This window comes from Musca autumnalis, unplaced genomic scaffold (genome assembly GCF_047663935.1).
Source record: "Musca autumnalis isolate F117 unplaced genomic scaffold, ASM4766393v1 scaffold_2, whole genome shotgun sequence".
In the NCBI taxonomy this organism is placed as follows: Eukaryota; Metazoa; Arthropoda; class Insecta; order Diptera; family Muscidae; genus Musca; species Musca autumnalis.
In genome coordinates this window covers 122699496-122717321 of record NW_027411755.1, presented here as the reverse complement: position 1 = coordinate 122717321, position 17826 = coordinate 122699496, and the positions used below count along the sequence as shown (strand labels likewise).

The following is a 17826-nucleotide window of genomic DNA, read 5'->3' as shown; positions in this document are numbered from 1 at the left end:
GCTTTGGTGGCTTACCCAATTCAACGTTATTTTTCTTGACGATAGCTTGGCAATGGTATGCTTGTCAGCATTAGGAATCGACAAATCCCACGGCAGCGAGAAAAGAGTCTCGCCCAGCAGCTGCCAACGCACCAACAAACCCATGATACAATGATACAAGGTAATCTCATTTCAAAAAACCGTCCTTGAGCTGTCACATACAACCCTGTGTCGAGTATACATAAATGTTGTTTTTGTAATTGTATGCCAATGACAACAAGACTTTTTATTTATTGTACATAATTGAATGATGATTGAGGAAATAAAAAGTCAAGTGATATCGCGAAAATATGGTCGTAATTCGGGAAAATTTGTGTTAAGTTTTCATTTTCGATCTTTTATTGGTAAATGGTGGACGTTTCTGTGGTTGCAAAATGATACGTTTGGAAGGACTTGCCAAGAAAAATGGTGAACAGCATGCCCAAAACGGTCTGTGAAAATATAGAAATTAAGAAATTGTGTGGAAATTCGCTAAAATTAAAGCTAAATGTAAACTCAGATCGACATTTCGTCCTGACGACACGAAAGTAAATTGTGGAACACAACATTAAACAACATTTATTTTGTTATTCTAGCTAAGCTATTGCAGAGTTTAGCAAACGCAAGCAAGGTCAGTTTTTATTCGGAAAACAAGCAAATCAAGGAAGACAAACACTGTCAAGTAACCCATTCCCCCTGATATCATCAACAACAACAAGCCGGTAAGTAATTATGCCGGAGAGATGATAAATGGATTTATATTTATAAATTTATTGAATGTGTGCTGCTGCATAATGGTGTACTGCTCGTGTTGTTCGTGTTGTTGCACGTATTACCCGTTTCCGTGGCATGTTCTGCGGCGGTCGTATGCTTGCCCCATTCATGCCCCAACATTCATGTAACAACGCGAAATATTCGTCGTAATTCATATCTCGACGAGATAAAGCGATTTCGGGAAGTGTGTCCGTCCGTCCGTTAAAAATTGTACGCACGCTACAGGCCGCAATTATGAACCAATCTTCACAAAATTTTGTATGGAGGTCGGGTTCAGACAGGAATGGACCCCTAAAGTTTCTGCCGATGATCGTGGAATATTTAGGTGGTGAAAGTGACCAAAAACAAATTTTTATCCAATTTTGTTTTGACTATGCCGCCATGGTAGTATGATCGGCGCGAAATTTTAAGTAATGTTTGAATTTACGATAAAGAATATGCCTGATAATGGTCAGATTATATTTAACATGTTAAATGGACCAAAACGTTTGTGTTAAAATTGGTAAAATTGTTAATATAATGACTATATCTTTATTTTCACCCACGGAAGTTATATTTGAAAGTGGAACTCTTGACCTTTCCATTGATACAAATTAGGTGATGTATGTGGTCAGATAACAGTGTTTTTAATGCTGGGACCCCACAGTTTTAATTGTGCAGTGGAATAATAATCACGGTAAATATCGCAGTTATAGCTCAATGCTGAAACATTTTTGCACGAGGTAAGAGCTTTGGTCAATGAAAATGACAATCATCTTGGATAATAATAGGTTAGTAGTTAGCGGGTGAAATTGACCCTCATTTTGGTGGAAAAATATTTAAATTTAGTTTTTGTTCAATATTTTGAATTCTTGGGGGCATATTCCAACAAAATAAGGTACGCGAAACTTAATTTCGAAATCATTATGATTGTCCTTCTTTCCGGCGGTACAAGTTAAGGCAATACTTCCTGAGATAATGCCCTAAAAGCATCAAGAAACCTTGACGACACCAACTAAAATGACAAATCAGCATGATAACTCTAGCAAAGAGTTTCTGATTTTTGCAAACTTTGTATAATTTATTTGCCGAAGGTTGTTTCACGGTTCATATTACAACCGTACATTTTTTTCCGGAGTAATTTCATAATTCCTAACTGATGCTCTCTTTGGTCAATTCGGCAAAAGTCACATAATGCTATTTTTAAATGCTTTTAGTTTCGTTTTTAATACAAATTTTAAAACAAAATATTACGTGACGCAATAATATAAAATAAATTCCGTGCAAATATAATGTTCAGGCAAGTGGTGTAGGGTACAACATGGTCGGCCCCATTCGACTATAGCCCTCTCTTACTTGTTTTTATTTAGGATTGATTGTTGCTTGCGATTGAACGATCAATGATTTATTTGTACCGGATTGCCAAATGTTTTACGGTCATCGGCAACACTGCATCAAATCTATGCTGCCTCAACAACAACAACCGAGTCCATCTACACCTTATTTTCACGCTACACTGATTTTCGACAGTAATAAAATATAAAACATATAACAAAAGGCATCAAGTTATAACTATATTTAATTTTTGGACTTTCATTGATTGTTTGGTTCCATTAGCATTATGTTAGTGTCTCCTAAAATAAATGTTTACCAGCGAAAAGCTTATACACTGTGGTCGTGGTATATGTTATTACATAGCCTTTTCCCACTCGGTTTATGAAGACGTTCCTTTATAAAATAAATTTTTTTGAAATTCAGTTTTGGAAATTATTTATTCATTTTCAAACGATCTCTTTGTTAGGTGTACAATTTGAACGTCTCCGTGCTGGCCGTGGTACCATACGCGATTATAGCCGAAGACGTTGGCGCCTTACCGTATACCACGACGGTGAAGATTTGCTTTGTGCTTTCCGTAACATCCCCGGCATTGAAGTTATAAGCGTTTACAAGATGAGCTTGTTCATATTCGTGGCCTTGTTACTTTGTCATTTCAACCTAATCTACATTCACTCGCCTCAACAATCCCAGATGACCAACACAAGTTTGTGTGCGAGGCGATCAGAACATTGTCCATTGTTCGTCAATCATCTGCTTTGTTGCTGACAAGCGTACCAAGACTCTCGCTAAGAAAAACAACATTGAATTGGATAAGAAATACCTTGCTGTTATTATCAATAAAGGTGCTGCCAACCGTTCTAAAATGCTGCAGAAGGCCTTTGAATATTTAGGAAGTTTTTAAGTTAATTGTGAGAATATTTTCGCCATAATGCAACAATACTATAAAATCAACATAATCTCTTTGTCTAATAAAACAACTTTTATTGACAGAAATAAAAATTCAAATCTCAGTCCTTTTTATGGTGGTCTAATATAAAAGAGATTCACATTGCTGAAGCAGTGTAAAAAATTAAAAAGATTACATTATTTGGGCACCAACAAAAGTCAGAATTATCCCTCCTTGGTCGTTTTTATCTTTTTTAGTAAAATGAGCTGTTTTTATTAGATGCGAGTCTTTAAGAAACCATGTAGATATTCTATACGACGATATTTACCTTTTATATCTGAAAGCAGTTAGCAGATATGTATGCCTACAAAATGTAAAAATGAAAAACGATTAAACTGTATTATATTATTAGCAATTATTTAATATGCCATTATAGAAGAGATGAGAACGAATGTTGAAATACAAATTAAATTAACAGTAGTATATTTTTAAGATGGAAAAATATTATTATTATAAAATGAATGTAGATTAAGTTTTAAGGTAATAAAGATAATACATTTGAGAATTAAATTTACAATGGTTTTGGTTAAATTTGAAAATGAAATATACAATGGTTTTGATATACAAAAAAATGTGTATAACTATAGCTATAGAGTACGAAAATCTCCAACATCTTTTCAAAGTTTTATTTTTTTAAGTTTTGACTGACTTATTAATCTATTTTTTGCTTTAGTAGTTTTTATATTTTGATTGAGATGTTTTATCCTGAAGTACATTCGGCATTTAAAGAAGTACTTCTTAATTTTATCTGACAAATTAACATTATGACTCAAATTTAAAAGCCGGCTTTGGAGATTAAAATTATGATCTATGGTAGAGCCGTTTATAGAGATGAAGACACGTTCAAGACTCCGTATATTATTTAAAAAAAATTGGGTTGGTTTCTTCAATGATCCTTTTGAAAGTGTGTCAACGAACGAATTTGTATTAATATTTTCTTCGTAGTCAACTAAATGCAGTTGTTTAATTATGTAGCCTGCCACATTTTCAAGAGCGTCCCCTTGGGTTAGCCCAATGTCATTAATCTGAGATGATACTTCTTCAAAATTTTCATCTTCAAATTCTTCGTTTTCAAATGGTGCCGGAGTTTCGAGATGCAATGGATCATTTACTGTATCGTTCCAAGTGGCGCTTGAGCATGAAGGTAGTTCTATACAATCTTCAAAATTGCCATCTTCAAAATCTTCGTTGTCTAATGGTGCCGGGGTGTCGAGATGTAATGGATCATTTACTGTATCGTTCCTACTGGCGCTTGAGCATGAAGGTAGTTCTATACAATCTTCGAATTGAAATATTTCCTTCTGAGAGCTTCGAAGATCCAGATGATCGTCAACGGTTTTGAAAAAATTTACATTTGCTTCAGGCGATAGGGGTACACAATCTGTCGAATCATTTGCTACATTCTTACCTTCCTTCAGAATTTCCGTATTGCGTGCTGAAATATATTAATAATATCGTATCAACATATTAAAAGTTAATGAGTTTCAGTAAGATTTGCCGACAGAGATATACCCTGTAAAAAACAACATATTCCAAGCGATACGAGACTTGTCTTTAAAATCACTTGTGCGACAAATTTCGAGTGGGAGAAGGTTCGATATAGTTCATATTGGAAGAAATCAGTTCATCCGTTTGAGAGTTTTCCTGCGCTCCAGCTGGACGGACGGAAACAGGTTTCTTCCAATCATACTTGAGGTTTGCAACCATTATATCGAAGATGCATATAGCCTGAGGGCATAAAAAGAATGATTTAAAACTTGCCTAAAATATATTTTCTCATCCTATATTTAAATTGTTTTGGAGATGGATGATCATCATACCTCCTTTGCTTCTTATAGCACCAAAAAAATTTTCCAATACATCCTGATTGAGGCGGTACGTCAATATATATTGCATATTGTATTTTTCTTTTAGGTATCCGTAAAGCATTTCTATTGCATTACTTGACATTATTATTCCCTTTTGAAAAAATTCGAGTGAGTTCCTGTTTGGTAATATCGGCTGTGCCATTATATCTTTCATTTTTTTCAATATTTCGGTTTGTTGTTCAATTTTAAGTCCAAACGGTTCCTGAAAGGGTATTTAGAATGCCACAAGGGAATATGTATATGTTTTTGTTATATACCTTTCCGGGATAATTGAAAGTGTTAATGTTGGAATTCATCAAGTCAAACCAGTCATTAACCAACTCAAAAAATTCGGCTGTCTCTTTGGGTTTATATATGTCAAATCCATGAAAATCGCAGCGTCTAATTGCTTTTGCGGTCGTGTTTGAGAAGAGTTGCGCTGCCAGCTTCACTTTTTGGCGCGCTACCAAAAGTAGAATAAAATTACAAATTCTAATAACACAATGAAACAATATACTAATTTGCTAAAATTACAGAGAAACAAAACAGATTATACATATCGCTCATTTACTAATAAAGTGGCACATCTCAAACAATCCTGTTTCGTGAAAAACGCTTTTTAAGTTGGCGATTGAAATTTGACTTCCCTACCTAACAACATTATTATTACACAAAAAGTAAAATAACTACTTGGCCCTTAATTTTCAACCTGATAGCCAGATATCGTTTCTGTGCAAGATCAAGCATGATTTGAAGTGTTTTAGTGCTTCATAACCTCAAAAACGTTTGTGTTGAAACTCGTAGTAAAAGAGCTGCAACTCGTCGAGTTTTAGAGATATCGGAAGTGGTAGAAAGAATAGAAATACTGAAAACACATTTTTTGAGTTACGTCACTCTTTGAGTAAATGAGCGACTGTATGTAAATGGTGATTTGAGTATAATTACGAAAGGAAAATAGTACGTTTAGATTTACGAAATCCACTCGATTTCAAAATGTGTAGCGTATACGTCAAATATGATCTTCTGGGTTTATAAATTGATGATTACACTAGTACTTGGCGAAAACTTTGTTTTGACCACTAAATTACGGTACAAATTTCGTAAGCGTTTTAATACTGCTGATTTTTGACGGTAACCAAAAAATGAGTAAGAGATTGTTACTACAGATAAGTTTGCCTCTATCGGCCGAACTTTAACCCTTTTTCTTCTTTTACATAATCGTTTTGTGTTTCATTAAATAATTTTTAAAAATGTGTACATACCAGTACCAGACACAGTAATGTGTTCCTTATTTATTTTGTATGCTATTGACATATCGCTACAGGATGTATGTTTTAACAAATCTACAATAGTCCTTGTAGTTATGAAATCATCATTGATTATGAATCCTTCATCAATGTAATGATTCCTTATCAATTTAAGGAGGTGGGGAGCATCGGCAAATACAAATATCCTTTCCTGCATATTTATTGGATTTTGGAAATATGGACGATCTGCAGGATATATTATTATATAATGAATACAAACACTTAAAAGAATGACCATACCTTTATTGACACCTATCTCATTCCAAAAAGCTCTATTTGATGAGCCCATATCAGAAACTATACCCACTACAATATATCCAGCGTCACGAAGTTCTTTCAAAATACACTTTAGAATGTCAGCTTTCATTGGTCTGTCAAAATCATAATAAACGGGTTGTTTCCACGATTTCCACAGACCTCTGGCCATGACGACTTGGACCGTTTCACAAGGTTTTCTCACGAAATCACCAACATTGTCATACTCGTGCGTTTCTAATATTTTCATTTCATCAAAGGCGAGTATACAAATTTTATCCTCTTGGCTCATATTTGTTGCATGGGCCATAAATTTCACTGCAACTTTTAAAATACCTTCATTTATATTAATTTTTGAGCACCAACGATGTAATGTGGCAATTGATGGCAATGGAAATCCTTTTTGATATAAATGATTATAAGCTCTTGGTCCCGCTGCATGCAGACAAATTGCATTTGAAATATCGTCCAAGGTATAATGAATCGCCTTAGGTGTGATAATTTTTTTAATTTGGCCTTCGGTGAAAACTGATCGCATACATTCAACAACTTTATTGGCTTGTTCTAGTTGAATCTTAACTTCTGTTAACTCCCTTTGCAACGAAGTTGCCAAGTCCTTATACTTTTTCAACTCCTCGTTCATTTCACAATAAAGGTGAATGGGTCTAAATGGACATTGGTAAATAATAATATGCAACAAAATATAGCTCAAGTTCTGAGATGGAAAATTCCTTTTGGTGGTCAAAGTGCTTGGTGGGTATATTATGAATTGGTATGCACGCAGAACGTCGGGGGTTCGATTCCCCGGCCAGGCAACATCAAACATTTTTTAACGGTGGCAAAATACTACTGAGTAATGTTGACGACATTTCCTGAGTATTTCAGCCATGTAAACCTTCTCTACAAAAGTGGTGTCTTAGACACGCCGTTCGGACTCGGCGATAAACAGTAGGTCACATATCATTGAGCTAAATACGAAACGGGGTGCACTCATTGATATGAGAGAAGTCTCCCTTGTCCCGTATGGGATGTTGTGGAACAATGTTGTTGTTATCTCTAATTTTGGTGAATATTTCAATGAATGGAAATGGATTTTAAAAATATTATTCAAATAAGTTGTGTTTGCGAATCAAAACTGTTTATATCATCAATGGTACTCCGATTATATACTATTTTCTTTTTTGAATATCAGTATATGTCTCCCAAAAAGAAGAAAAGAACAATGACGTTAACGTGTTTCTTAAAAGAAATAGTGGAAAAGGACTACTAAATCAATAGTATATCGACTTCATTGATTGATTTGACTGAAGACATGTCCTTTCAGAAATCGCTAAAACAACAGCGATCAATAATATAACACTATGCAACACTGAAAATGCAAACAACTTCTAGTATGTATTTTTTGAAAGTACATATTTAGACTACAAAAACCCTAGTAGGGTTTTGTCCTGTCAGATCCAGTTCGGAGTTGATGGCCTCATCTAAACCGGGCTAAAACTGAACTTTTTGCATTTATCAGGCCTTTATCCCAGAAACGAATAGGAGTTTGACCTTTCACAACACGTATTTCAAACACCATTTAACCATGTTTAGATGGGGTCATAAAATCCGTGCTGGATCTGACACAACAAAACCCAACTAGCATTTCTTATCGTTTGGATCTGTACTTTCAAAAAATCGTATCTCCGTATTGTTTGCACAAGGTTACCTTAAAAATGTTGCACAGTGTAATGCTAATAATTCCTGGTGCCTTATATGCAGTCAAAAGTTCGTCTCACGGCTGGTCTGTTCTTCGGATGTTCTTTATATACTCGCCAAGGGCTTTTGTCCTCAAAAGCAAATTTCGTCCGTAATTTGCTTGTTATATAGTGGTTCTACTTACTCAGTTTGAACTTCCTTGCTTTCAACATTGATCCGATTTTCATAAGCAAAGATTCTAGAATTGCTTTCAACATTGATCCGATTTTCATAAGCAACGATTCTAGAATTAATTGTTATGGACGTATATAAATAGGTTTGTAAGTAAATATAGTGGAAAGTGAAAAGCTGTTAACGTATTTGTTGCCTAGATATGTATGAAGAAATATCAATAGAGTTTTTTTGCACTTTGAGTTTGATGATCTGTGTAAGTAAAGTCGAATAGATCAAACGTGTGGACTTTAATCATATGTATTTTGCATTTTGTATGTTTTGAGTTAATCTTCTCACAAATTGTGTCACTTGTCACAACCTTAAGTTCCGCTGTAAGCGCTACAGTTATACTGAACTATCGGCCTTTTAACAGTATCGGACACGTTTCCCGTGTCCACAGTGTCTAATGTAATACTAATGTCTGATGAACTACTTCTAACTGATTCGTTTAGTTGTATTTTTGTCCTAAGTAAAGCGAACACAGCTTTTCAGAAGATTTTTGCACAATCGATGCGTTATAACTGCAGAGAAAGCTATCATATCCGTCTGTGGTGATGGAGTATCACTGTAGGGCTTACAACAGAACTTGAGATTCTCCTACTATTTATTTTTGTTGGGAATATGAAAAAGGACAATGGCCCTAAACGTATAGGTTTCCTTCAAGAAATTCCCAAACAGGGCAAGTTGAAACTCGATCAAGATCACCCCATATTGGCTTTAGAATTCATAAAAGGACATAACACATGGAATTTTGTCGCTACAGTTGTTGTATTTGTAGATTACAGATTTTTGTGGGTTTCACGATCCAGTGTAGGTTGACTAGTCAATATAAGTACTATAACTGTCATTATCAACTGTCATTGATTATCTTAAATACAGATTTGGTTTCATTTTGTTAAAAAATATCAAAAATATTTTTACAGTTTCACGAGGATTCTCTGTTGTATACCAACTTTTGCGATATAAATTTTGGTATTTTTGGGTTCGAAAAGTACATTTCCTAATGTATGCAAATATTGCGCACTTTTAATTGTTATTACCGAAGACAACCTTCGTGTCTATCAAAAAAAAACTAATTGTTTGTTGTTTTCAATTAGTTAGAGTGTTTTTATCCCTAATACATTTTGGTTTCAACGTCGTATACTAATTTTTGTGACAGACTGTAACTGCGGTCACATGACTGTCTCCATATCGAACAACTAAACCAGGAAGGAACTTCAGCCTATCAAGCAGGTTTAAATAGTATTCGCACTGATGTAGTCGCAGATGTCATCAACTATCGCAGCTGCCACGACCAAACAGAGTGGTTTTGGCTAAACTACGCTAGGGATAGTGAAGCCCCTTTAATTCCTGTAGGGCAAGGGTTGATGACACCGTGCAAAGCATATGCTCAGCATGTGGCACAGGCCCCCACAACACATTGCACTATTTCAACTGTCCTTTCAAACCTACTGAACTCAGGCAGATAAGCAGGAAATCGACTTAGAAACGTTAAATAAAAACCCGGTTATAACCACAGCAACAAGATCGTCCTGTGATAGACGGAAGGAGCTGAATACGTTTACCATTTTCTTTTACAGGCAAGGATCACAACAGAAGTGTGATATAACAAAAGATGGAAGCCGAACTTAGTAAAAGTGCAAAAAATGACAAGAGAACACTCTTGAAGGGACATTTTAGCAAGTAATTACCTGAAGTACAATGATATAGCAGAAATTGAACAGCGTATTAAGAGAATTCATGCACTGGGTGGGAGGACGAATACATACGGATTGAAACCTCAGTCTGCTAGGTCTCTTGCAAGATGGCGAAGGTGTTGCATAAGCAGCTAAATACTTCAAAACATAATGGGGGTTATTCTGGATGTAAATTCCCCATGAGTGTTCCCACTCTCTTCTTTAAAGGAAGCGGCGGAAAGACAAAAAACAATTTTCATCATTATATTGACCCAATTATTTTAGATTTCGACAGCGAACATAAATTAATGTCTAATAAAGAATAAAAAATATTCGATTTCGACGACTGGGCTAATTTCTTCCCATATATGGCTTCATATCTGGCAAAGATCTGTATTGGTAAACGAGCACTATTGCTTAAACAAACTTGTCTGACTCACACTGCCTTCTGTATGTGTACAGCACGTATGTTTTGTATATAAACTTAATAAAATCTTACTCAGATCTGCCAGGAATGGTCGGGATTTCAAATGGTTCATTATAATCATTGGAACCCACAACATCTTCAATACTGCAAATACATTAAACAGTAACTGAAATAAAATATTTCCAAAAACTTACTATTGGACTTCGGATTCATCTGTCCTTGATACCACAAAGGGTAAGGCACCTGACTGCAAGCATTTCCGTTTTGGATAATTCATAACATCCGAAGGTAAGAAGTGGTCTCCACATATATATTCTTTACCTGTGAACTTCATTCCACATGCCTCTGACCATTTCCTTTTTAGGTCTTCGCATTTCGGAATGGTAAAAAAAGAACCATTACCACCACATTTCTTTTTTTTACATAAAACACACGTCTTCATGTTATTTTTTGTGAATTTCCGTTCAAAATAAAAAAATCATACAAGAAAACAATATTTTTGAATTTGAAAATTCAAATATAACTGTCATGCGTATGTATATTTTAACATATACATACAAAGTTTGTCAAAATCATTTTGTCAATGAAGGGACGGCATAGCGAATACAACTCTGTGAGTTGTGAGCGTAAGACTACCTTGTATCATTGTATCATGCAACAAACCTATACTGCCACAAAAATATCAGAATTCAACGTGATGGGTTGACAAACATTGGACAATGGATTCGACAGAAGAGCTTCTTGAGTGGGTCACGCAGCAACTCGCTGTTTCTTTAGATTTAAGAAGGCGAATGCAGATTCGGTCTATATGAGGAAACGCAATCATAGGCACCACGGGTCAATTTCCACATACTAATCTTGTCAACATTCATACTTAGAATGCTTTTTGCATCGAATTTGCAATTGCTTTTTGACCAGAGCGGTTAGTACCACAACACAGACACGGGGGATAGGAATAACGCCTGTAACAAAAGATATATGAATATAAACTCATTCATTTTCGCTGCAACCCAATGACTTACTGGCCTGGTGGTACCACGCTTATTACAACGCCTTAATTGGTAGATGTTTTGTCATCAGGGCGAATGGGTGCCATGAACACTGCTTGCTGACCATCTTTCATGATTTGCCATTATTTTCCAGTTGTCTTGCGTTGGCTAAACTCTGCAATAACACGAATAACAATAAAAAACATTGAAGTAATATTTCACATTGCAGAGAAACAGTTATTTTTGCGATTTTTCACTGAATTTCCATATATCCACATAGACCGCGTGGTCTTCTTCATTTTTACTTACCGTTTTTCTTGGCCTTTTCCCAAAATAACGAATATTTTATTATGTTTCAATAAAATTGAAATCAAAAATCAATTTCTTGAAAACGTAAACAAACAGTTTTGTTATTGTTGTCATTGACATACAATAACAAAAACAACTTTCATATCGTTTCATGCATGGTTGTATTTGACAGCTCAAGGACGGATTTTTCAAATGAGATTACCTTCTTATTCTGCCATGGATATGGTTCTTGGCCACCATATTTTAAGAATGTTGCGAAGACATCTGTTGGTGAAAACTTGCAGTTTATTCTTAATATTTTCATTCACTAGCCAGGTTTCAGATCCATACAATAGTACCGACTTGACGCAGGCATTATATATGTGTAATTTGGTTTTTGGAGAATATGCCCCAGAGTTCCATATATTTTTTAGGCTGCAGTATGCGCTTCTGGCTTTTTGGATGCGCATGTCGACGTCGACAATTGCTCCGCCGTTCGGGTTGATGTTGCTGCCAAGATAGCTAAAGTTATCTACATTTTCAATACGTTTCCCGTTTAGAAAGAATGTAGGGGTTTGGTTTGATTTAACATGCATACATTTCGTTTTTTCGGCGTTTATGTGTAGGCCAAATTTTGCTGCTTGCTCAGATAATTGATTGATTTTCGATTGCATATTTTCTTTGGTAGTAGCAAGCAACACGATGTCGTCGGCATATTCTAAATCTTCGAGGTTATGATGTAGTCTCCAAGGTATGCCTTTGTTTTGATTTATTGAATATGACAATATTTCGTCTAACGTGGTTATGAAAAGGAGTGGAGAAAGCAGACATCCTTGTTTAACTCCGCTGATAGTTTTGAAAGCTTCGCTAATTTTGCCGTTGTGAAAGACTCTCATTGCTGAGTTGGTATATTGTGCTTTTATAAGATTTATTATTTTTGTAGGGACGCTTTTTTTCTCAAGTGCCTCCCAGATTTTTTTCCTATTTAGAGCGTCGAAGGCCTTTTCAAAATCAACGAAGGTCAAATATAATGGCGTATTGAACTCGTTGCACTGTTCGATTATCAATCGCAAACTATTTATTTGGTCCACACAGGAACGGTTAGGTCTGAACCCTGCCTGTTCTTTGCGAAGGCATTTGTCAAGTGGATCGAGTATGCGGGTGAGTATTATTCTGTTGAAAATTTTGCATATAGATGGTGTTAGAGCTATGCCTCTCCAGTTGCTGCAATTTTTTAGGTCCCCTTTCTTTGGTATTTTTATTATTAGGCTTTCTTTCCACTCTGACGGGATCGTTTCAATTTCCCAGATTTTGGTTATTAGTGGTGAGAGTATTTCAGCGAAATATTCTGGGTCGCATTTGTAAAATTCTGCAGGCAGATTGTCGATACCTGCTGCTTTACCATTTTTTAATAGTATTATTGCATCTTTTATTTCGTTTATTGAGGGGGGTACCCGAATTTATGTATTCCGTAGGACGGTAGTAGGCGTGGCTTTGTACTCCGTCAATATTTAAATCGGTAGCTGGTTCGATGGTGCGATTTAAGATATCCTCAAAGTGTTCCTTCCATCTTTTGAGCTGTGCGTCTGTGTCCGTGAGAATCATTCCGAATTTGTCTTTAATAGGTATGTTTGAATTTAGCTTTTTCCCCGAAAGTTTTCTCGTTATATTAAAAACTGTTTTTAAGTCTCCACGACTTGCTGCCGCCTCGGCTTCGGCAGCCATAGAATTTATAAAACTGCGTTTATCGTTTCTGGCTTGTTTCTTCACTTTTTTGATAAGTTGTGATATTTCAGCTTGTAATGATAATTTTTGGAGGGGGTCTTTTTCCGTAAGTAATTTTGTATTAGTTTTACGTCGCTCCTCTACCAAATTCCAAAATTCTTGGGATAGCCATTCCTTGTGATCTTTTCTGTGGAAGTTCACTGTTTCGACAGCAGTCTCAGACAATGCGGTTTTAATTTTCGTCCATTCAGCTTCTATATTGAGATTCGGCGATTGTGTTGAAGGCATCTGCCGGTATTTATTTGAAAAATTGGACAGAAAATTACGTTTTGTATCTTCAGATTGCATTTTGTTGGTGTTAAAAGGGCGGCGTTTCGGTTCTCTGGCTGTGGATTGGCGAGTATGTCTTCGGAGCATGATTTTAAGTTCAGCTATCAGTAGAAAGTGATCTGAGGCGATGTCGGCACTACGTAGCACTCTCACGTCTTGCAGCATTTTAAAATTCTTTTTGCCAATGGAGAAATGATCTATCTGACTCTCTACTGGGATGAGTGTATTTCGTGAGCGCCATGTTATTTTGTGACAAGTTTTATGTGGGAAGAATGATCCGCCTATCGCGAGGTCGAATTTTGCACATATTTCCAGAAACAAATCTCCATTAGCATTTTTTTCACCGGGGCTGTGCCTTCCCATTATATTCGCGAATCCGACATTATTATTGCCAATGCGTGCATTTAAATCGCCCATCAATATAAGTATGTTCGACTTAGATCATCGTAGAAATTTTCTTTCATTTGTAGATCTGAGACTTCCGTCGGGGCATAACATTGGACTATGGTAATTTTTCCGATGCTGCTATTCAACTGAATCGTAATTATCCGCTCTGAGATAGCTGACCAAGATATTACGGAGTCGCGCAATTTCCTGCTGACGAAAACGCCAACGCCATGTGTATGGGGCTCTCCTTCTTTGCGTCCGGAGTATAGGAGCCGGTCTCCTTGTGAACTTGTAAAGTCACCGCTTCCATTCCAACGCATTTCGCTAATTCCGACTATGGGGATGTTTAGCCTATTGCATTCTGCCGTTAATTGCAATATATTAGTGGTAAATAAAGACATAATTTGATGTTTTTCATGAAAATATAGGTTGACAAATAATTTCCCCTCTGGGATTATACAATATTGAAAAGACGGCAATACCAGATTCATTATGTTTATGATTGAAAACAATCTTTTTGAAACGAAATAAAATAAAAATAATAAAATATGCTGTAAACTGTGTTTTAAATCTGAAATATAATGCAATTTTGTGTGTTATATGCGGCTTAAAATAATTTTAAAATTGAACTTGGACTGGCATGTGTAAACACACAAGAAAACTGCATGCCAGTCGAACATTTTTCGGCATTTTCGAGTATAATACATGTACTCAACTGGCACCAATTCACTGGCATGTGTAACTGCAGCGTATGCTGCAGTTGTTACGTAACAACTGGATATATCTATAGAGAAAAGTATGAATGTATTGGTGAAAATGGTTTGTAACTTTGCTATTGTCTTGCCAATACTGTCTGTGTTTAAACGCCTAGTTATGTTATCGAAAAAATAGTAACAAGAAAACGTTAAGTTCGGCCAGACCGAACTTTTTATACGAAAAATTTATCTTATTTATTTATTAACAATTATACTTATAGTAAATATAAGGCGGATTTTTTTGGTGAACGGAATGAAAAAGATCGATCCGCTCAGTGAACGAGATTGCCCAACACTATGTCAAATCGGATACTCAATTTATAAGTTGATGTATAAGATAATGAGATAATTCCACAAAAGATCTAAAAAATCCTGGCGGTATCAACTCAAATGGCTGATGAATACTAAATCAGTCATTTGAATTGATACCACCAGGATTTTTAGATCTTTTGTGGCATTATCTCAGGAAGTATAGACTTGGCCCCGAAAAAAGTGTACCGCCGTTAAAGGCGAGGCAATTACAACCTGCTATAAAAAATGTCATGCCGATCCGACAAGAGTAGCTAAACTGCACTTGTGCCAAAAAATTTGAAAATTCGTGTGGGAGTTGCTCTAAGGAGTGGACTGATATAGTCCATACTCGAAGCTGATCTATGTCTGGAGGGAATATTCCATTAGCTCTTTTTTTATCGTAGGGTATCATGGTAGAATAAGAAAAGGTGGCAGCAATACACAGCTGACTGGACTGGGTTGTAACGTTATTTCTATTTCGATGTACATTAGGGACATATATTTTTTGAGAAAAAAAGTATATCATTCGAAAAAAAAACCATTTCCCAGAAAGACTTCTTCATATCAATGATATGTAACTTCCTCCAAGTTCGAACGATAAGCCGCGCTGTAAATCCCCGCTTGTAGAGGCGATACAACGTTTGTTAATATGTGAGGTATTTTGTTAAAATTTAAAAAATTAAAGCCCTAATAAACACGTGCTTCTTTGATTTCTAAAACAAAACATTGAAACAGCTTTTCCTTTTTCTATGAATTTCCAGCGACGCCAAACTTTTCTGCAAGAATTCTACTTTCTGTGAGAATTTATGCATTTAGTGGAATGATGTGGAAACATAAAAATTGAAAATGTAACGAATTTTCATTCATGTTTTCCAAAATATTCAACCAAATGTGAAAAATTATTAGTTTTTTAAATTCCAATAATTTATAGACATATCCTGGCAGTAACGTTACAAACAAAAACAAATTCCTTTGTGGTTGTTGTTCGAGTTGTATTTGTTGTAGTATTTACTTTACCTTATATTTGTTCTGTTTGTTTGATAAAAAAAATTCTACAACTCTTTTTGTGTGTGAAGTTTAAATGTCACTTTTATCAATACATTGCAAAAACAAACAAATAAAAAATTAGAAAAAATAAATGAAAATTATAAAAAAATTCCGTCTATTTCCAAAAATTTTCTGATTTGTAATTTTGAAAATGTTTCTTCATCTTTCGAATTCCAAACGTTTGATAATTGCAAATAAAACGCCAATCTATTTGAAATCATTTCAAAACTTGAGGTATGTAAGACGTGAGCGAAATGTATGTATTATAGATTTTTATTCCACTATTAAAGTGTTCTTTATAATCTTGTCTTTATCTGAAGGAATCCTGTAAATTTTATTGTAACATTGAGACCCAATATTGATGTTATACCCAGAAATATACGTCACAGGAATAAATATTGGTCACCTCGCAGTAGCAACGAGAAAACGCAGAAAGTCCTCATTGAATCTGAAGACATTTTTAAGGGCAAAGATATGTTAGGTAAGTAAAAAATAGATTTGTTGCGTTTTCAATGATGAATGTTGTTTACATTCCAAGTAATCAAGAAACAATTTTTGAAAATAAATATTATCCTGTTCATCAAATTTGAAAAAAGTTGGCAGAATTATCGAATTTATTTTTGTTTCTTTCTTAAATCCGAAACAGTTTTTCTCGAGCAACTCTTGTTTTTGAGATATACATACATATGTTATCGTTATCTTTGGTTACCAAAAATTTTTTTGAACATGGGTTTGTTGAAAATATGCCGTGTGCTCGATCCAAACAGTTTTTGCTATATTCAACGCGAATGTGGAAAATATGGGGGACCCATAGAGGACTTTGCGACGTCCAGTAAAAATAAAGATATTAAATGGGGCGTAACATATATGATTATAATACCAGCAAGCAGTGGTACTTTGCCTCCAAAACAAACGGAGCGATATATAACGACCTTGTCGTTAAACGATGGAATTTAAGAAATATTCATTTTTTTAAATAACTTGTTATTCGGTACTAGCAGACCCGGTTCGCGTTGCTGGATCATCGTATTGAGGTTTAGTGAAAACTTTTTATGGACTTTATGCTTTACAATTCAAAAATTGGTATTTTCTACTTCATTTCTTCGGGTCCATTGTCAAACCGAGTTATTTATTGAGGATTGTCAACAGATTTTCTTTTCTCTTACGGGCTTTGTTTAAATTTATCGCAGCCACCGTTGTCTCGAAAATTAATTTGCAAGCCGATGCATTCATAAGTTTAGTAAATAGCGATTGAATCGCTTGAAACTAGATTCAGTAGTTTTGGAAACATAATGCATTGAAAAGAGTGGACATGGTAATCTGTTTTCAAGATATAACATATTTAAAAAAGAGGGCGTGGTCCGGTATTTTTGCTCCAAATATGTACCTATGGCCGGAGACTCAACCCCATTTTCTCCAAAATTAATTCTGAAACCGATATATATCATATGTTTGGCATATACATACGCATAGAGTTCAAACGAAAGGCAAGGCGTAGGGAAGGTACCGGGCCTCCTCCAAATTCATAAAATATAT

The 17826-nt window shown here is 35.4% G+C and overlaps 1 protein-coding gene across 2 annotated transcripts in view; it reads left to right on the top strand.

The window, feature by feature from the left end:
- The first annotated feature begins 16261 nt into the window (after positions 1-16261).
- LOC141393065 (uncharacterized) overlaps positions 16262-17826 on the top strand; it is a 78566-nt gene continuing 77001 nt past the window's right edge. For both annotated transcript variants that reach the window (XM_073966017.1, XM_073966018.1), the window contains exons 1-2: positions 16262-16524; positions 16611-16771. In XM_073966017.1, the coding sequence (XP_073822118.1) occupies positions 16442-16524; positions 16611-16771 (244 nt within the window). In that variant the 5' untranslated portion in view covers positions 16262-16441. The remainder of the gene's footprint in view (positions 16525-16610; positions 16772-17826) is intronic.